Source organism: Leucoraja erinacea, chromosome 12 (assembly GCF_028641065.1).
Source record: "Leucoraja erinacea ecotype New England chromosome 12, Leri_hhj_1, whole genome shotgun sequence".
Classification (NCBI taxonomy): domain Eukaryota; kingdom Metazoa; phylum Chordata; class Chondrichthyes; order Rajiformes; family Rajidae; genus Leucoraja; species Leucoraja erinaceus.
Genome location: NC_073388.1, coordinates 17,315,218 through 17,336,551, shown reverse-complemented (window position 1 = coordinate 17,336,551; position 21,334 = coordinate 17,315,218). Strand labels below are relative to the sequence as shown.

At 40.6% G+C, this 21,334-nt stretch overlaps 2 protein-coding genes across 10 annotated transcripts in view; one reads left to right on the top strand and one right to left on the bottom strand.

Annotated features, from left to right (window-relative positions):
* Window positions 1-6,159, top strand: part of tex11 (testis expressed 11) — an 86,159-nt gene extending 80,000 nt beyond the window's left edge. Inside the window, exon 31 of the mRNA XM_055644193.1 lies at window positions 4,660-6,159. Coding sequence (XP_055500168.1) covers window positions 4,660-4,731 — 72 coding nt within the window. The 3' untranslated portion in view covers window positions 4,732-6,159. The remainder of the gene's footprint in view (window positions 1-4,659) is intronic.
* Window positions 6,160-13,314: 7,155 nt separating this feature from the next.
* The window catches only part of dlg3 (discs, large homolog 3 (Drosophila)), a 389,240-nt gene continuing 381,220 nt past the window's right edge, over window positions 13,315-21,334 (bottom strand). For all 9 annotated transcript variants that reach the window (XM_055643654.1, XM_055643656.1, XM_055643657.1 and 6 more), the window contains one exon: window positions 13,315-18,088. In XM_055643654.1, coding sequence (XP_055499629.1) covers window positions 17,982-18,088 — 107 coding nt within the window. In that variant the 3' untranslated portion in view covers window positions 13,315-17,981. The remainder of the gene's footprint in view (window positions 18,089-21,334) is intronic.

Here is a 21,334-nt window from a genome sequence, read left to right as displayed (position 1 = left end):
GAGGCCGCTCCTCGTTGCGGCCCCAACGACAACGGAAACCCGACGAGAAAAGGTCGGGTCTCCCGTGCAGGGAGAGAGATTTCCCCCCCCCCCCCCCCCCCCCCCCCACCCCCCCCCCCCCCCCCCCCACACACACCCAACAAAAAATACAAAAAAAACTACATAAAAATAAAGACAGACAAAAAATAATAAAACGCGGACAGACTGCAGAGGCCGCTGCTGACCAGAGTCGCGCCGCCCACACCATCTCCTCTCCCTCTTAACCTACCCCACTTTCCCCTCCCTCTCCCTCCCCCTCCCTACCCTCTCTCAATTCCCCGTCTCCTTCACCTTCCCAGAATCTCTATGTAAACCGCCACCAGCCCCATTTTGTCCACCACGTCGGCGATGAAGTTGTACTTTAGGCGGGGGCTGTGGAGGGGGGGGTGGGCCGAGCGGTCTGCAACCGTTGGAGGGGGAGGTTGAGGCTGTGGCCTAGTCCTTTCCCTGGGTCCCGCTCCTCCCCGCAGGCCCGGAGAAGCAGTGCCGCCGCCCCCAGACCTAGCTCCAGCGCCCAGGCCCCGACGTGGCCTCTCCCCGCCCCCAGATCCACCACTGCGTGGATACCGGGCCCACTGCGCACGAGCGGGGCTGACGGGCCTCCCCCAACTACGCAGGCGCGGCCGGCAAGTGGGGGTCTGTTGATCGAAACTTGTTTCATTTACATCGCAAGACAATGGTGAGTAAAGTGGGCCTAAAATTGCAGCGCTCTGGGGTACCGTTTTTGCAGAGTTTTGGGAACAAACAAACAAATACACAAACAAATATACAAAGATGAGAGTTTTAGAAATATTTATTTATTATTTACTTGACCAGGGGTCCCTTTGGGTCCCTGTCACTCGGGAGGCCTGGTCCCCCAACGCAATTTTCCACCACTCACCCATAGCCCCCAACTGCACTGACAAGGCAATAACGTCACCAAATTCAAGTGCAGTTTCATGCAATTTCAAGCAGGGTGCAAGGCCACCAAATTCAAGTGCAGTTTCATTCCACTTCAAGTAGGGTGCAAGGACACCAAATTCAAGTGCAGTTTCATGCCATTTCAAGCAGGGTGCAAGGCCACCAAATTCAAGTGCAGATTCATGCCATTTCAAGCAGGGTGCAAGGCCACCAAATTCAAGTGCAGTCTCAAACCATTTCAAGGAGAGTGCAAGGCCACCAAATTCAAATGTGGTTTCATACAATTTCATGCAGGGTGCAAGGCCACCAAATTCAAATGCAGTTTCGTACCATTTCAAGCACGGTGAAACCACCATAAAACACCACAAAACATCACATAAACACCACACTCACAGTTCAGTAGACATTCAGTGTGTTCAGTTGATGCACAGCTCAGACAAAGTCGTGACCTCTCCCTCCTCCATCTTGCAGAGACTGAGCCCCACCCACACTTCCGGGTTTTATAATCCCTCTCCCCTCCCACCGGAAGAGGCGTGGCCTTCATGGCATGATTGACAGGAGAGAGGTTCTCAACATTTTTTAAACACTAATAACAGTTTTATTTTTCATTGATGGGAAGAATCCTCTGCACCTGATGAGCTGAGAGTGGCTGAGTAAAATGGCCAAAAATCTTAGCCGTAAGTGGTAACGTTTTATCTAAAATCAATATACAGTGCAAACAGGAAGTTGTCAAGTTTAGACTTTTAATAATTTGCCATTTCAAACCAACCACCATCTCCAACAACCATTTGCTGTACTTTATTTCAAACCAACCACCACCACCAACAACCATTTGCTGTGCTTTATTCCCCTCCTGTCCTGCCAAGAGCTATGGTGGCAACATTGTTGCAAATGTCGGGTGCACTTGCTGTAAAATGCCATTGAGCTGAAAAGTTTAGTGTTCCTGCCAGTTTTCCTGTCTTGCAACTTTGTATCAACGTGTGTTGGAATCTGATTTTAAAGTAAAAACCATTTAAAATTCAAAGTATTTTTAAACATTTTCAGTAATAAGTCGAGAAATAAAGCCTGATATTTTCAGGTAAGTAGACTTTTGGACACCACGGAAAAAATCTCTACTGGAATATGTAAAAATGTTAACGTTACCGCGTTATTTTTTCGTGAAGATGTGATTACACACGAACAAAGAAACACACACACGAACAAACACATCCACATCCAAGATCAGGCATGTAATAGTTACTAGACAAAGTGCAGGCCCGTTGGGTTTGCTCCCCCAACACACCCGTCCCCTCCCCGTAGCCCCCACGGGAGGCGTGGTCCTCCAACTCAACCCATTGCCGAAGGTAAGATTCGAGCACTCCTCAGCAAAGATCATAGCTTGTGAGCCTCCCCCAGCACTGGAGTTGGGAAAAAAATTGCAATACCAATTGACCCTACCCCTCCTGCCTGCCAGGAGCTATGATGGCAACATTGTTGCAAATGTTGGGTGCACTTGCTGTGAAATGCCATTGAGCTAAAAAGTTCAGTGTTCCTGCCAGTGTTCCTATCTTGCAACTTTGAATCAAAGTGTGTTGGAATCTGATTTTAAAGTAAAAACCATTTAAAATTCAAAGTATTTTTAAACATTTTCAGTAATAAGTCGAGAAATAAAGCCTGAAATTTTCAGATGTAGATTTTGGACTCCACAGGACAAATCTTTACCGGAATATGTAAAAATGTTACCGTTAGCGCGTCGTTTTAGACAATTGACAATAGGTGCAGGAGTAGGCCATTCGGCCTTTCGAGCCAGCACCGCCATTCAATGTGATCACGGCTGATCATCCCCAATCAGTACCCCGTTCCTGCCTTCTCCCCTTATTCCCTGACTCCGCTATTTTTAAGAGCCCTATCTTGAAAGCTCTCTCTTGAAAGCATCCAGAGAATCTGCCTCCACCACCCTCTGAGGCAGAGAATTCCACTCTCTGTGAGAAGTGTTTCCTCGTCTCCATTCTAAATGGCTTATTCCTTATTCTTAAACTGTGGCCCCTGGTTCTGGACTCCCCCCAACATCGGGAACGTTTCCTGCCTCTAGCGTGTCCAAGCCCTTAACAATCTTATATGTTGCAATGAGATCCCCTCTCATTCTTCTAAACTCCAGAGTGTACACGCCCAGCTGCTCCATTCTCTGAGCATATGACAGTCCCGCCATCCCGGGAATTAACCTTGTAAACCTATGCTGCACTCCCTCAATAGCAAGAATGTCCCTCAATAGTTTTTTCAAGAAGATGTGATTACACACGAACAAACAAACACACACACGAACAAATACACATCCAAGATCAGACTTTTAATAGTTACTAGACCAATTGCAGACCTGTCAGGTCTGCTCCCACAACGCAGCCCCCACAGAGAGGGAGGAGGGTAGAGTTTGAGGGGGGGGGGCGTCGTCAGAGGGGAGGGCTGTTTCCCGAACGCATTACTCTCTCGCTCATAGCTGCAGGCCCCAATGCACCCGTCCCCTTCCCGTAGCCCCCACAGGAGGCTGGCTCCAGGTAGGGCCCGAGTACAGGGGGGGGGGGCTGACGTCACTTGCAGCGCGAGCAAGAAGTCCTGCCCCCCTTCATCGCGGTGATTGACAGGCGAGAGGACCAATCAGCTGATCTCAAGGTTTTTTAAACGCTCATAACTTTTATATTTTTCATCGATGGGAAAAATCCCCAGGGCTGGCTCAGCGAAGGAGGATTGTGAGTAAGATGGCCAAAAATCACAACGATACAGGGTAGCGCTTTTTCTATAATCAATATTCAGCGCAGACAGGAAGTGGTCAAGATGAGACTTTTAATTATATAGATATGATATGATAATACATCGATCTAAGTCACAAAGATGCAGTCAGCTTAAGCTTCACTGTTTGCTGGAAACATTTGAAAAAAAGGCTGCAGTAGTTTTGTTTAAGATCAATAGGCATGAAGGATACATTTTATAGATGCATTTTAACTTAAAAAAACTCTTGGTTTATGAAAGAGGATAAAATGTGGTGGTATTGTTGATTTATTATTTAAAATATCTGATAAAGTAGATTTTTGGCTACCCCAAAGTATCGTATTCAGTCTTGATTTAAGTAATAGTCAAATAGTGAGGTGGTTTATGGTGAGTTATAACTCATAACAAATGTTACTATTACTATGGGAGGGAGACATAATTACAGGCTTTAATCTCCTAAATATCACAATTTTATATTCCTTTATGGTTTCTGCAAGAAACATCAGGGCCTGTCCCACTGAACAAGCTAATTCAAGATTTCTCCCGAGTTTCCCCGATTCGAACTCGGAGAATTACGGTAATAGCCGCTCGTAGGTACTCAGGGCACTCGTTGACATTTTTCAATGTTGAAAAATTTCCACGAGTCTTCACGAGCTTATTGGGTTTCCGAGTACCTGCCGTTACCGTTACGAGCCGCTAAGAGACGTCCCGAGCTCCGACGTACCCGCTACGTACATTCTACGTGCTTACCACGAGTTTGATTTTTTTTTTACTCGGGAGAGCTTGTGAATTACCACGTACAGTGGGACAGGCCCTTAAGTGTAAGTGATTTTAGATGACTGACAGTTCAATTAAGTGCAGCTTTTTGATGAATGAGAATTCCTTAAAACCACAAATAGAACAGATGAGAGATAAATAAATTTTGACTGCCTATCTTGTCTATGATTTGACTGGCGCGCTACTTGATTGTTTCAACAGATGATGGGGCTCTACACTGAAATTTTGGATAGAATGGATAGAGAAAAGAAGATTCTCCCTATTGAAGAGTAACAGAATTTCTATTCACTGGACATGGGACATTTCAGGAATATAGAATGGTGGTTCTCTGGAACAGTAAACCTATCTAAATGATCTATTCTATTTGTTATTTTTCATAAGAAATGTTTGTGTTAAGATTAATTTTATATTTGTCCCAAACAATAAGACCAATGAGGAAAACGTTAAAAAAGGATATGTTTTGCTTTGTAGCTTATTTGAATTTCATTGAAGTTTAAAATAAAATATAAGGTGATATCCAATCCTAAACTACATGACAAATTTAGTATTTCAAGAATAGTATTCCATATTCTGGGTTGCAAATATCAAATTTGTGAATAATATACTGGCTTGCCAGATGTACTTTAAGAAGAATGTTTAAGAAGAAAACACAGTAATTTATTAGGATACAAACCTGTCAGCATATTTCATTTGCTCCGCTTTGTGAATGTTTTGTTGCTAGACTGTCAAGAGTATGAGACAATTGTTGTAGATAACATGCAAACAGCACGTATATTTAAAATAAACTGTGACTTTCCAGGGAATGAAGGACAGTTGTTTGAACATTAATTACCCCCTGTTAAAAAAGCATTATAAATTATCAAATCCCCATTAATATATAGAAAGAGATTCAGGGTAATGGCTTTTGCTTGAATTTCTTTGAAACAAATCAGGAGTATTATGATCATGAAATTTGATCATGAAATTTGAGTTGTCAATTTCCCTGTTTGGATTTGACCACAAGCAAATTCAAATGCATCATCTATTTCAGTTGCCATGCAGATTGTGATGTCACTGCTCTATTTAGTTTATTTAGCTGTGCTACACGTTTTTGATTAATCTAAGAAAATTATTTTGTGTGTAATCTAAATGTAAAGGTACAGCTTGTTGACATTTATCTTCTACCTGTAAATTCAGTATTATATGTTAATCGTGTAAAAGTTCTTAGGTAATTCATCAGGATGGAGGATGACTTGCTTTCATGCTGTTTTGGGGGTTTTGGAGGTAACAGATAAGCCATTGTAATTCCCATTGTAGCTCCCATGTCTCACGAATGATAGGTAGGCAGTTTGAAGGATGGACAGGTAGATGCTTCTTAACATAACAGAACCAAGGGATATGGGGAGAAAGCAGGAACGGGGTATTGATTTTGGATGATCAGCCATGATCATACTGAATGGCGATGCTAGCTCGAAGGGCCGAATGGCCTACTCCTGTACCTATTTTCCATGTTTCTAACATTGTGAACTCTGTACCCTTGTGTCATTGTGGATTTTGTATTTTTTGAAGATAGCTGTGAGAACATTCTTGAGTCATTTCCTTTATCCAGAAGATAATTTCTTATCATGAAAGAGCTCAGAATCAAGTGTTTTTATAATCTTGTGTTGAAAATACGAGCAATGAGGCTTGCCCAACAGTGCTGACTAAGTGAAGTCAGGAGTCTTTTTCTGGGAATGCTGGTATGAGAGTGGAGTCTGTTGTTGGTTTTCATATCCATCCTGTAGATTTGGAAGCATTTGTGATGATAGCATTAGAGGTATCTCTCCAATGTTTAGGTTTAGGTTTACAATTGTCACATGTATTGAGGTACAATGAAAAGGTTTGTTTTGCATGCAATCTTATCAAATCAGGTTATACTATACATAAATTCCATCAAGCCAAACTATTATATTAACGATTTAGATGAGGGAATTAAATGTAACATCTCCAAATTTGCGGATGACACAAAGCTGGGTGGCAGTGTGAGCTGCGAGGAGGAAGCTGTGAGGCTGCAGGGTGACTTGGATAGGTTGGGTAAGTGGGCAGATGCATGGCAGTTGCAGTAAAATGTGGATACATGTGAGGTATCCACTTTGGTGGCAAGAACATGAAGATTATAATCTGAATTATATCATTAGGAATAGGGCAGATGCAACGATACTTGGGTGTGCTTGTACATCAGTCACTGAAAGTAAGCATGCAGGTACAGCAGGCAGTGAAGAAAGTTAATGGCATGTTGGCTTTCAATGCAAGAGAATTTTAGTTTACGAGCAAGGAGGTCCCACTGCAGTTGTGCAGGGCCTTAGTGAGACTGCACTTGGAGCATTGTGTGCAATTTTAGTCTCTTAATTTGAGGAAATATATTATTGCTATTGAGGGTGCAGCGTAGGTTCACGAGGTTGGGACTGACATATGACGAAAGAATGGGTCGACTGGGCTTGTATTCACTGGAATTTATAAGGATGAGATGGGATATTATAAAATTCTTAAAGGATTGGACAGGCTAGATGCAGAAGAAATGTTCCCAATGTTGGGGGAGTCCAGAACCAGGGGTCACAGTTTAAGAATAATCTGTGGAATTCTTTGCCACAGAACTTCTGTGACAGAAGGCAGTGGAGGTTAATTCACTGGATGTTTTCAAGAGAGTTAGATTTAGCTCTTAGGGCTAAAGGAATCAGGGGATATGAGGAAAAAGCAGGAACAGGGTACTGATTTTAGATGATCAGCCATGATCATATTGAATGGCAGTGCTGGCTTGAAAGGCCGAAGGGCCGAATGGCCTACTCCTGCACCTATGTTTCTAAATACAGTACAATAGGTAGAGCGAAGGGAAAGAAAGTGTGCAGAATATCAGCATTACAGCGCAACAGTTCCAGAGACAAAGTCCAATGTCTGCAGTGGCAGAGGAGAATTGGACTCTACCCAAAAGTTACTCCAGCACTTTGTGGGGTTTTTTTGTAAACCAGCATCTGCAGTTAGTTGTTTCTCTATATTGAAGGATATAGCCATTCAGATACCTGATAAGAGGGGGAAAAGTCTGCTGGTGCGCACTTTCAAGCTTTTGTATGTTCTGTCTGATGGGAGCAGGGAAAAGAAGGAATGGCTGAGGTGAGAAAAATCTTTGATTATGTTGGCTGCTTCCCCGGGACAGTGTGAAGTATAGATGGCATCAATGGTGGGAATTCTGGTTTATGTGATAGACTGGACTACATCCACAACTTTCCGCAATTTCTTGCCGTCTCGGGCAGAGATACATGCATTCAGAAAGTATTCAGACCCCTTCACTTTTTCCACATTCTGTTACGTTACAACCTTATTTTAAAATGGATTAAATTCATTTTTTTAATTATCTACACACAATACTCCAGAATGAAGAAGTGAAAACAGGTGTTTAAAATTTTTTGCAAAATAATTAAAAATAAATAATGGAAATATCACATTTACATTAGTATTCAGACCCTTTGCTATGACACTCAAAATTGTGCTTCGGTTCATCCTGTTTCCATTGATTATCCTTGAGACGTTTCTACAACTTGATTGGAGTCCACCAGTCGTACATTAAATTGATTGGACATGATTTGGAAAGGCACACACCTGTCTATTTAAGGTCCCACGGTTGACATTGCATGTCAGAGCAAAAACCAAGCCATGAAGACGAAGGAATTGTCCTTAGACCTCCGAAACAGGATTGTGTCGAGAAACAGATCTGGGGAAGGGTATAGAACAATTTCTGCAGCATTGCAGGTCCCGAAGAGCACAGTGGCCTCCGTCATTATTAAATGGAAGAACTTTGGAACCACCAGGACTCTACATAAAGCGGGCTGCCCAGCCAAACTGAGCAATCCGGGGAGAAGGGCCTTGGTCAGGGAGGTGACCAAGACCCGATTGTCACTCTTACAGAGCTACAGAGTTCCTCTGTGGAGATGGGAGAACCTTCCAGAAGGACAACTATATCTGCAGCACTCCACCAATCAGGCCTTTATGGTAGAGTGGCCTGACGGAAGGCACATGACAGCCCGCTTGGAGTTTGCCAAAAGGCATGGGAAACAAGATTCTCTGGTCTGATGAAACCAAGATTGAATGGATTGAATGAAAGATTGAATGAAACCAAGACTTGCCTGAATGCCAGGTGTCACGTCTGCAGGAAACCAGGCACCGCTCATCACCTGGCCAATACCATACCTACAATGAAGCATGGTGGTGGCAGCATCATGCTGTGGGATGTTTTTCAGTGGCAAGAACTGGGAGACTAGTTAGGATTGAGGGAAAGATGAATGGAGCAAAGTGCAGAGAGATCCTTGATGAAAACTTGCTCCAGAGCATTCTGGACCTCGGACTGGGGCAGAGGTTCACCTTCCAACAGGACAATGACCCTAAGCACACAGATTGCATTCTCTGGTGCATCTTAGACATTTTGTAAGAGTCATGCCAAATTTCCTGTCTCCCGAGGAAAAAGAGATGTTTCTTGTCTCAATTCAGTATGGCTAGTTCACATCAGATCGTTGGTACCAAAAAACTTAAAGCTCTCAACTTTTTCTATTTCTGCACTATTAATGCTGACTTTGGTATGTACTCCAGCATGCTTCCTGAAGTTGTGAATTAGCTCATTCGTCTTACTGAGGGAGATGTTAATGCCCTGACACCATGGCACTAAGTTGTTTACCTTATCATTTGTTGTGATTCAACCCATCAACTCACCAGTGGTATCATCTGTAAACTTGTAGATGAAATTAGAGCCAAATTTGGTCACACAGTCATGAGTGTATAGGGAGTATGGTAGAGGACTGAGAACGCCTCCTTACAGGGCACCAGTGTGGGGAATTATTGTGGATGAGGTGGTGTCACCTATCTTCTGGGATTCTAGACTGTGAATTGGAAAGTTGAGGAATCAGTAGTGGAGGACAGTGCCCTAAGGTATAGGAGTTTGGAGATGTTTGGATGAAATTATGGGGTTGAAGGCAGAGTTATAACAGTGCCCTCCATAATGTTTGGGATAAAGGCCCATCATTTATTTATTTACCTCTGTACTCCACAATTTGAGATTTGTAATAGAAAAAAATCACATGCGGTTAAAGTGCATTGTCAGATTTTAATAAAGGCCATTTTTGCACATTTTGGTTTCACCATGTAGAAATTACAGCAGTGTTTATACATACCCCCCCCCCCCCCCCCCCCCCCCCCCCCCCCCCCCCCCCACACACACATTTTCAGGGCACCATAATGTTTGGGACACAGCAATGTAATGTAAATGAAAGTAGTCATGTTTAGTATTTTGTTGCATATCCTTTGTATGCAATGATTGCCTGAAGTCTGCGATTCATGGACATCACCAGTTCCTGGGTGGCTTCTCTAGTGATGCTCTGTCAGGCCTGTATTGCAGCCATCTTTAACTTATGCTTGTTTTGGGGGCTAGTCTCCTTCAGTTTTCTCTTCAGCTTATAAAAGGCATGCTCAATTAGGTTCAGATTGAGTGATTGACTTGGCCACTCTTGAAAAACTCCTTTGTTGCTTTAGCAGTATGTTTGGGATCATTGTCTAGCTGTAGAATGAACCGCCAGCCAATGAGTTTTGAGGCATTTGTTTGAATTTGAGCAAATAGGATGTGTCTATACACTTCAGAATTCATTATGCTACAACCATCAGCAGATGTATCATCAATGAAGATAAGTGAGCCAGTTCCTTCAGCAGCTATACATGCCCAGGCCATAACACCCCCACCACCGTGCTTCACAGATGAGGTGGTATGTTTTGGATCGTGGGCAGTTCCTTCTCTCCTCCATACTTTGCTCTTGCCATCATTCAGGTATGTTAATGTTCGTCTCAATAGTCCACAAGGCCTTTTTCCAGAACTGTGGTTGCTCTTTTATTGGCAAACTAACCTGGCCATCCTATTTTTGTGGCTAACCATTGGTTTACATCTTGCAGTGTAGCCTCTGTATTTCTGTTCATGAAGTCATCTGCGGACAGTGGCCATTGACAAATCCACATCTGACTCCTGAAGAGTGTTTCCGATTTGTCAGACAGGTGTTTGGGGATTTTTCTTTATTGTAGAGAGAATTCTTCTGTCATCAGCTGTGGGTGTCTTCCTTGGCCTGCCAGTCCCTTTGCGATTAATAAGCTGACTGGTGCTCTTTCTTCTTAATGATGTTCCAAACAATTGATTTTGGTAAGCCGAAGGTTTGGTTGATGTCTCTAAAAGTTTTATTCTTGTTTCTCAGTCTCATAATGGCTTCTTTCACTTCATTGGCACAACTTTGGTCCTCGTGTTGATAAACAGCAATACAAGTTTCCAAGGGTGATGGAAAGATTGGAGGAAAGGCTAGGTGCTGAGAGCTCTCTTATACTTGCATTAAGGAGGCAATTAAACACACCTGAGTAATTACAAACACCCGTGAAGCCATGTGTCCCAAACATTATGGTGCCCTGAAATGGGGGGATTATGTATAAACACAGCTGTAATTTCTACATGATGAAACCAAAATGTATAAAAGTGGCCTTTAATAAAATCTGACAATGTGCACTTTAACCACGTGATTTTTTTCTATTATAGATCTCAAATTGTGGAGTACAGAGGCAAATAAATAAATGATGGGTCTTTGTCCCAAACATTATGGAGGAACTGTAGTTGATAAATAGGAGTCTGACATTCTTGTTCTTGTTATCTAGGTGTTCTAGGGCGTCTGCTGTGTTGTTGATGGTAAGCAAACTGCATTGGATTAAGGCTGTCATTAACTCATGAGTATCATGAGTTAATATGCATCATCACTAGTGTCTCAAAGTACTTCATCATGCTGGATGTCAGAGCCACTGGATGGTGGTTATTTAGGCACACTAGTCTGCTTTTCTGTGGCACTGGGATGATGGTGGTCTTCTTAAAGCAGGTTGGGACCTCGGAATGTGGTAGCGAAAGGTTAAAAATGTCTGTGAATTTTTATGCGTTGGGCCGCACAGGTCCTGATGATGCAGACTGGGGTTTTCTGTGGATTCACTCTCAGGAAGGCCGATCTTACATCTGTAAAGTAATTGTTGGTACAGGCATACCAACAGTGTTTTGTGCTGTTCACTGTAGGTTGTATAGTGTAATGAGTATAATGGCACACTGAGATTTAATATGGTCAGTAGTTTAGGAAAATATGGCTAAGATGGTTTTTGAAATGCTTTCTCAAAGGATAACCCAGTTTGACCATGGATGAAAGTTACAATGCAAAATGGCCAAGTTGGTATGAAATGGTGGAACGCCTTTCTGGATAATGCTGAGTTTTTCTTTCTGCAACACAGAATTTAGTTCAATTATATGCAAAATAAACCCAGCCATGAGGTAGTTCATGTCCAACCTTTGGGACTAGATAGCCACAGGATTGCAAACACCGATTTATTTTTTGTTATTTAACTTATCTGCAAAAAGTTTGATAGCACCTGTAGAGATGGTCAAGGAATGAAGTCTGATGAGTAAATGTATAAAGCTGAGCATTTTCGGCATGTGTAAAAAAAGTTGAGAGTATTTAATTGTTATATCTACTGACAATGGAACAATGAAATTCTTACTTGCAGCAGCTTAATAGGCCTATAAACACAATACACATAAATAAATATAAGAAATAAAAGCAATCAATTAATAACCGTACTGCTAGTGCAAGAAAGCCGAATTCTATAGTACAACCAGAGACACAGTCCATAGAACTCCATAGTTGCTGAGGTCAGTGTTGTGTGGTGTTAAACAGTTTGATGCTTGTTGGGAAGATGCTATTATTGAATCTTGTGTTCATGGTTTTCAGGCTCCTGTACCATCTTCCCGATGGTTGGAGCGAATTGAGAGCATGGCCCAAGGTGGTGTGTATCTTTGACGGTGCTGCCTGCCTGTTTGAGGCAGCTCCTATTATGTGGGGGTGTCAGTACCTGTGTTGGATCCTCTACATCACTTGCCGCTCCTACACAGTGTTGGATATCTGCTAACACCCCTATAAGCGTTGGGGCTTTTAAGTTAAAGGCATTATATAAATGCATTTAAATTTCACTGATATGAGATAGGTGGTCAAAATGGCTGTATGGGAAGTCATTGATCGACACACGTTATATAGATTGTGTTGTTTCTTTTTCCAGATTTCTCTGTCAAATATACTAATTTCTGATGACACACAGATACCTTACAAATGTTGCATTGGCCCAACCTGAACCTCTGCTATTTCGCATGAGGCCGTTTAATCATGGGAAGTTATTACAAACCAGTCTTGACCTTGTCCAATGTATCCAATCAAGCAACTCAATGTGGATGAATGACATTTTACCTTTTTAAAAAACATGTTCTCATTTCTGCATTGCGGAACTTCCTACCAATATTTTTGTCGATGAGTGAGTTTGTCATTCAGTCAAAATGTTTTTGGCTTTATATACCAAGAGGAAACAGAAATAGTAATATCCATACGTTCATAATTCACAAAATTGAAACAGATTCAGACAATGAATTTGGAATGAATGTCCATGTGACACTAACAAATACATTGGCAGCAACAAAAAGGTAAGGGACTGAGCACGACTGCTGATGGAGGTTACTGGTTATTCTGCATGATTGATTGTGATTTAGGTAGGTTGGACAGCAATAAGGAAAGAACAAACCTATTTGTGTAAATAATAACAGGTAAAACTTGATTCAGTAATCTTTGGGGTGGCTTTGAAATTAGAGACAACCACAATTTAATTTGATTTTAATTAAAGTAAACAGGTTTTATTTTTATAGCCTATATTATTTTTAAATAATCTAGAATAAAACAGTATTCCTTTCAATTTGCCATTATTCCAATATTTGGAACCCTAAAGTTATTTCACACATGTAATCAGGGATTGTTATGCATTAAAGGGTTTATAAAAACTCTTCTACGGTTGTAGCCAGGAGACTTCTCATTGTAATTCCTGGATTGCAGAACCAATTCCAAATTGGAGATTTTTTTTGTAAAAAAACTTTCCAACCATTCGCATATAACTGCAGAGCTGAGAGAAAGAATGGCTTCATTACTATTTACTACTGAAAATCCCCAACAACAGCTATGTTTTCTTAAACAGAATATACAACATTTATGACCCAAGGGACAGAAACCCAAAGCTGCAGTTTTCATTTGGGCAGCTTTTATTTTGCAGGGCATAAAATGAACATCAGTGAAATGATCCTACACCAACAAATTTAATTGAGCTGTGCTTCAGATTGCCAGTCAGATCAAGAGTATGTGTATTGAATGATCAGCAGGGAAGGCTCCTGCAGATCAATCAACACTTTCAAAAATATGCATGTGTAACACACTAATCCATTTGAGTATTATTTTTTCTGTTCATATTCCAATAAAGCTAAAGATGTGATTCCACCTGGATACCACGTGAATTTTCATTACATCAGGGACTAAAGGTAAGTAATACATCACAGTTACGAAGAAGAGTTGTTACTAATAAATGCTGTTTGCCCACATAGTACGTTCATACTCTTGGTGATTCATTGATCTCACCTGCACATTATATTCAGTGCTTTTCCCAGTAGCATGATAGCCTTGACCAAGTTTGCCTGCTCACTTTATGCCCATGTGAATTTATTATGCCTAGATTATACTAGTAACATTCCCTGTGCAATATTTCCTCCCAATTCCAACCTTAAATTACATCATTTCTGCACACGGAGCATAGCAGAAGATAATTGTTATTTAGTGACAAAGTGCAAACATCAGATTAATATTCCTAAGTATTTCACCGTTAAGAGTTCAAATGGCTACATTTTTTCAAATTCTCCTTCTCTGACAATGCATTGATAATGCAGAATTTAGCCCTTTGTAGCAATTGTAACACATTGTTAGCTGGCAAAAACTATAGAGCAGGGATGAAATCTCTAGTATCTTTCTAATAGCTACAGACTATGGAAATTGTTTATTTGTAATTCGCCAATGTAGTAAGTAGGTCTTGATAAATGATAAAGATTCTCCATTTAAAAATAAAAATTGCAATCATGCGTAAACATCAGTTAAAACAATTTAGCACCCATTCTGAATGCCGTTTCAAACCTACTAAAATATTCTGCAGCTTGTACTTTACTGTATGGTGCACATAAAAGATGTCCAGCTTCATAACTTCAGATAGAAAACATTTTTGTCTCAGTTTGTCGTATATTCATTTTGTTATGAAATTGGGCAGAATTGGAAATACTAACTGAAAAAGATATCTTGTTTTAAAGGCCAGAATTTTTCTTTCAACCTGATACCATGTACTGCAAATAGTGAATAAGAAAAATAAATTGCAGATGGTTAGCCCTCTAATTATACTAAAGTTCAGATTTAAACTTACATTTTTTAAACTTTAAACTTTTTTTTAAGTATTCCCCACCTAAAATCACAATTGCCACCTTGGACTACGTTGTGCAGGCTGATTTCAAATACATATAACTGCACAATAATCAACTGGAACAGCACAGCAGGTACACAGCACATTTTACCTTGGAAATCATACTATCTCACTTTTTAAAACAATGGATAAAGTAATTTAAAGGACCTTAAACACAGTGCAACATCAAGGACTTAGTTTTCGCATAACAAACCCGACTGTAGAATTAACATTTGGATATTAAAGGAGCAGAAGAGGCAAATACCACTAACTTCAGTAACTATTACATTGTAGACAATTTGTAGATCAAAATGTCTTGCCAAATAGAAGTCACCACAGGAACTTCCACAGCCTGGCTTGTAATATGCAGAAAAATGATAATGTGGGTCTTATGGCACTGAGGACAACTAGTGAAATGAAACATTTAATTGTTTTAATGTGGCAAAATAATTTTTAAACATGTTCTTCATAAATGAACATAGGCCACAATTATTTAAAAATAAAATGACAATGCAGATATCAAAATTAAAAATTAAAAAATGAATTGGGATAACTAAGCAAAATCAAAGGAAGTCCAATAAAAAACGACTAATGAGCTTATTTTAAATCAACTTTCTCTCAATGTAAAACAAAAGTTCTAAATTCAGAACTCACATTGCAACATTAAACCTTTTGGATGTTTCCATTTGACAAATTGCATAACACTTCTCTGAGGTCTGCCACATTGGTCTTAAGTATATTTGTTAATTTTACTAAGAGCATCTTTAATTTTGCCCAATTGACAATTGCTAATCACTTAATAATATTGTGTACGGTAATTGTCAACTGTGAAAATGTGAATATAACAGTGTAGAAATCTAGGGGTAATAGACCAAAATAGTAATCTATTTAAATGATACTGCTTAGTTGCTGATATACTTCGGACATTTTGTGAGGGAAGTGAAATATTCACCCTATCAGAAAAATAGGAAATTGGATAGGCGTCCACCTGCTGTATAATGGTAAGTATCCTTCCACTGCATGCAAGTCAACATTCCAGTCTTATGTCATTCCTATTACTATATACAATAACGCTGCCTAGTTAGACAGGCATACAAGCCCCAGTCTAATGAACATGGTTTAGGCCAATTATCAAAGTTACTTCACTGAAACCCCTGAGAATTAAAAATGTTTAATTAAAAATAAAACTTCATAGCCTGTTATTTGCAGATCTGGAAGGAAGCAAAACCCTACCACAAAAGTGGAACATTTGAAAACTATTCCTGTGGCACAGGGAAGAGGGGAAATGAATCCAATGCAGAATGTCCTTCTGTGTTACAACATAGGCACTTGATCTCCCTTTCTGCCCAAAACTATGAATTATTTACTGCACATTGGTCTAAGCCTGTCATTATATAAAGTTGGACGAAATAAAATAGAAGCCACCAAGGCTTCATCTCTGTCAATTTAGCAATGCTTTCTATCTATCTATCCATTTGTTGCTGTGTGAACTGTTGCAATTACCATTAGAAAATAAATTTTACATTATAGGTAACAACAGTTGAACATAAAACAGTAGTCCACATAAATGGCCTGGAATAACTGCACTTTCGTGTTAACACAGTCATCTTCTGGGGATATCTAATGATTACTTTGTTGATCAAAGTTTCAGTTTTATTTACACTAGAAATGTATAAATAATTGAGTTTACATGCAAGGTTGATATCTTATGGATTGCAAAATGATAATGTGTTTAAATTTAAAACCAATGTCAGTGATAGATAGGTGTCAGTCATATGCTCCAAAGATGGATAAACTAACTAACCTATTGCAAGGGGAGGTGTGACAGCCAGAGCTCTCTGAACTCTCATACTTGCTTTTCTATTTAAAATGATTGCCCTACCCAAAGATGCACCTTATTCAAGGGATTGGCACATATTTCAAAAATTACACCTTGCATTTCAAACATCAATATCATTTCTAATAACCTTGTTATTTGTCCCCTGCTTACATCCCACCCCCAATAAAATACCAAAACTCTGAGTAAAAATAGGCAGAGTGCTTTAAAAAGAATGCACTCGGTCTGCCCAATTTAGATACCAGTTCCCAAAAAAATCTAAAACTACCTTTGACAAAGCCAAACTATCTGTCCTTCATGCTTTTTAGGTAAAACAACTGGCTCAGTTGTTTACACAGAGTTTCTATTAGGTCATTCTACTTTTATTTGGGAGAACCTCAAAGCAGATGATTTATCTTGGTTCCCTTACTTTGTGCAACAATTGTATATAAATACATTAAAAGATCTAAGTACTTACATTATGTATTGACAGAAAAGTTAGATCAGATTTGTAGTTATTTTTTGTTGGGTAATGATATAGTAGATTTCCTCACGACCACAAATTCAAATTAAATCCAATTGATTTTACAAAAGGGCATTTCGGACAAAGACACAATACATTTCCACTATTTCATTCGTACAAAGCCATTTGAGAACAGCAGTCAGAGCAACTTACATTTTCTTTATCATCGGTCAGCTTTTACTCAAATCACTTTTTTAAAAAACAGCAAAAAAAAAGTAACATGTCCATGCAGACAACCATGGTTTGATGTGTAAAACAATGTGCAATTTAATATGTTGAAAATTATCACTTTATATTTTCATCTAAAGTACCACAATGATTTAAATTCTAGTTTTCATTCTCTTCCTCCTCCTCCAGGATGAGGAATTGTATACAATGTGTGTCTTTAAAAGCACTGCTATATGTTATCACCGAGGAGTAGAGTGGTTTTCTTTTCTCCTTTCAAACCCATCTCCATTAGGAAATTTCAGAAAGATCATTTTTAAGGATTTGTACTGATAACCCTGTGAACACTGGTTCCTTAAAACCACTACTTAGTTCATATGAAACTTTCGTAGCTGATCTTCAGGTAATACAAACATACAAAGTCAATGCAATCCTGGTCCCCTTTCCTGAAGATGTTCTTTAAAATACTCAGGTGTGCATTTCCATGTCGTTGATGGAATTCCATAAAACCATGCAGTATGGAAACAGCCACAGCGACGGTGAGGATTCATAATAACATAATGAGAAAGATAAAACTTGATATGCAACATATCTTAAAAGGGGGTACTTTTCCCCCACAACATCTTCTCTCTAAACATTAGGGCATGCTTAGAGTTTTTCAGATGAAGGAATCCAGATGTAGGGACCAGACTGTTCTTCAATGACCTGCTTAATTTTGTTGTATATCTCCTCTAATGAATCTCCCTGTACAATAGCTGTGGAAAACAAAAAGTACAACTGTATAAAATGTAAAATACTAATGTCAGCAAAAATGTTGGCTGCAAAAATAAACAGCAAGAAATGTATGAACAGGATACAGGGGGTGGGGGAAATACAAATGTATGCAGACAGGAAGTATCAGGAATGATCGAACAACTCAACTGAACCAAGAAACAGAATTAAATGAAACGATGAACAATAGAAATGCCAGGCAAAAATTAAACTGAAATCGGCCATTCAGTCAGAAAAGACACTTTGGTATTTATTCTTCCACAGCGATAGTAGCCTTAGTTTTATTTCAACTGCCCTCTACCCTAAATCTTGACAACTTGTAAAGTCTTAACTTAATTCAATTCAACGTTAAATCTATGCACCATTGCTCTTGATCATTCAAGCATGACAAAAATTGTTCCTGTCTAGTTTGTGTCGTTCCTTCCTAATTTTAAACAACATAAACTTACTTGTTATCCTCTATAATAGAAACAATTCAATTTTCCCAAGTTTTAATATTTCATAGAATAGTGCAGCACAGGAAAAGGTCCTTTGGACCACAATGTGTTGACAACCAACATGTTGGCTCCTTTTTAAATTGTCCCGCTGCTGCTTTGTGTAACCTCTGAGCTCAAAACTGACAACCAAAGTTATTCAGGTATATATCTCCTCTATTACCTCAATATTCTTAATGGATTGTGAAGCCTACTACTATATTTGTTAGATTAATACAGTGTGGAAACAGGCCCTAAACCAGCGGTTCTTAACCTGGGGGTCGTGATCCCCATGGGGGTCGTTTGTAGTTTTTCCGGGGGTCATGAGGGGGGTTATAAATAACATATCAATTTGTTGAGCCCATTTTTAGGAACCTAACAAAGGTACATACCACACAGTATTTTCTTTGCGTATGTGTGTACGTATATGCACACGAACCGTGTCTGCCAAGAAGCGAACGTATAGTGAAGCATTTCTCAAGTTCGGCTTCACAAGCATTGTTCACAAATTCATGGTCAAGCCGCAATGTGTTATCAATGCCAAGGTTTTGAGCCACGAGTGCCTGAAGCCCAGCAAACTGAAGATCCATTTGGAGTCGTCACAGCGACAGGGCGGGGAAGGGCATGGATAAACAAAAAGCCGCACTCAAGGGTTCCCGCATCGATTCGACAGGTCACTGCGCTGGTCATAATGAAGCAGCGCTGGAGGTTTCATACCGGATTGCTTATCAAATCGCACGGACTAAGAAACTTCACACCATCGGTGAAGAGCTTATCAAGCCATGCCTTCTCAAAGCAGCTAAGTTGGTTCTGGGGGAACAGCAGTCATACAAGTTCAGGTAGATATCCCTTTCGGATGACACAGTCAAAAGTCGAATCTCGATTATGAGTAATGATATTCTGCTGCAAGTAGTGAGCGCTGTGAAGAGCAGTCCAGTGTGTTCACTGCAACTGGACGAGTCAACAGATCTTGCCTCATGCTCCCAACTGCTAGTCTACGTTCGTTACCTCGACAGAGAAGCCATGAAGGAGGAGTACCTGTTCTCGGAGCCATTGGCCACTACCACTCGGGTAGAAGATGTGTTCAGAATGCTGATCGCCCTCATCAAACATGAGCTTAACTGGGAACGACTTGTCGGGGTGTGTCCAGATGGGGCACCTTCCATGGTCGGAAGCAGATATGGCCTCAAAGCTTTCGTGAAGGATGTCACTCCCCATGTCTCCTTTACCCACTGCATGATACATTGCCATGCTTTAGCAATGAAGACTCTCCCTCCTGATCTTCCAGAAGTGCTTTCAGATGTGGTGAAGATTGTGAACCACATCCGAGGGAGCGCAACAAACTCAAGAATCTTCAGAGCGATGTGTGAAGAAATGGGCACTGATTTCACTGTTCTGATATTCCACACAGGTGTAATGGCTTTCGCATGATAAAGTTATCAATTGTGTGATTCAACTTCGAGAGGAAATAGCGCGGCTCTTGGAGAGAGGGTGTACCGAGAAGGAGAATCAGCTTCATGCAAAGATGCAGGATGAACTGTTCGTGATGAAGGTTGCTACTTGGCTGACTTTTTCGCCGAGGTGAATTCCTTGAAACTGTCACTTCAAGGAAACCTCCCAATGCTACACACGGCTCGTGACAAAGTGGCAGCATTTAGGAGGAAGATTCCTGGGAAGATCTTTACCAGAGAAGAGTCCAGGATGGTGACATGACTATCTTCCCTCAGATGACTACTCTCCTGGATGCTACGCCAGATGCTGAATGCCACTTCCACGAGGAGATCACAACCCACCTTCTGGCAGTTAGCGAAGCCATCGAATGTTACTTCCCCGGACTGGACGACCGCTCTCGTGATGAGTGGATCGTCCAACACTTTTCCGTTGAAGACGGTGCTATCAGCAATACTGACGTGGCTGTGAAGGTTGAATTTTACTGAATTAGTGAAGATGCGCAGATCCAAGAGTGATTTCATGGAACAAGATCTTGCCACATTTTGGTTGAAAGTGAAGGACTGTCCTGATCTTTCGAAGAGGGCTCTGACCCTATTGGCCCAGTCCCCCTCAACCTATCGCTGTGAGGCTGGATTCTCAACCATGGTAACTCTGAAAACGAAGGCACGCAATAGGTTTGTGATCAACACTGACATGAGGTGCTGCCTGTCGAGCATTCCTCCTCGTTTTGATCGCCTGCTGGCTGCGAAGCAAGTTCAGCCATCCCATTGACTGAGCATTGGCAGACATGTTTTAATAAATCGGGCTGGTTTTATTTCAATTTTTGTTTCGCAGGTCACGGTTCTGACCAAGAATATCTGATGGGGTCGTGGGGCCAAAAAGGTTAAGAACCCATTGCCTTAAACCTATCATATCCATGTAACTAAATGTTCTTAAATGCTGCGATAGTATCTGCCTCAACTACCTCCTCCAGTAGCTCATTCCATATATTCATCACCTTTTGTGTAAAAAAGGTTACTCCTCGGGTTCCTATTACATTTTTCACCTCTCATCTTAAACCTATGTTCTTTGGTTCTCGATTCCCCTGGGCCAGAGATGCTGTATAGCTCATGATTTTGTACACTTCAATAGATCACCCTACTGTGGTGCTCCCAAGGAATAGAGTCCTAGCCTGTTCAACCTCTCGTTATAGCTCATGCCCTTGAATCCTAGAGCCATCATCTTCTTTGCACCTATTCCAGCTTGAAAACATATTTCCTGTAACATATTTCCATGGTGCCCAAAACTGAACACAATACTCTAAAT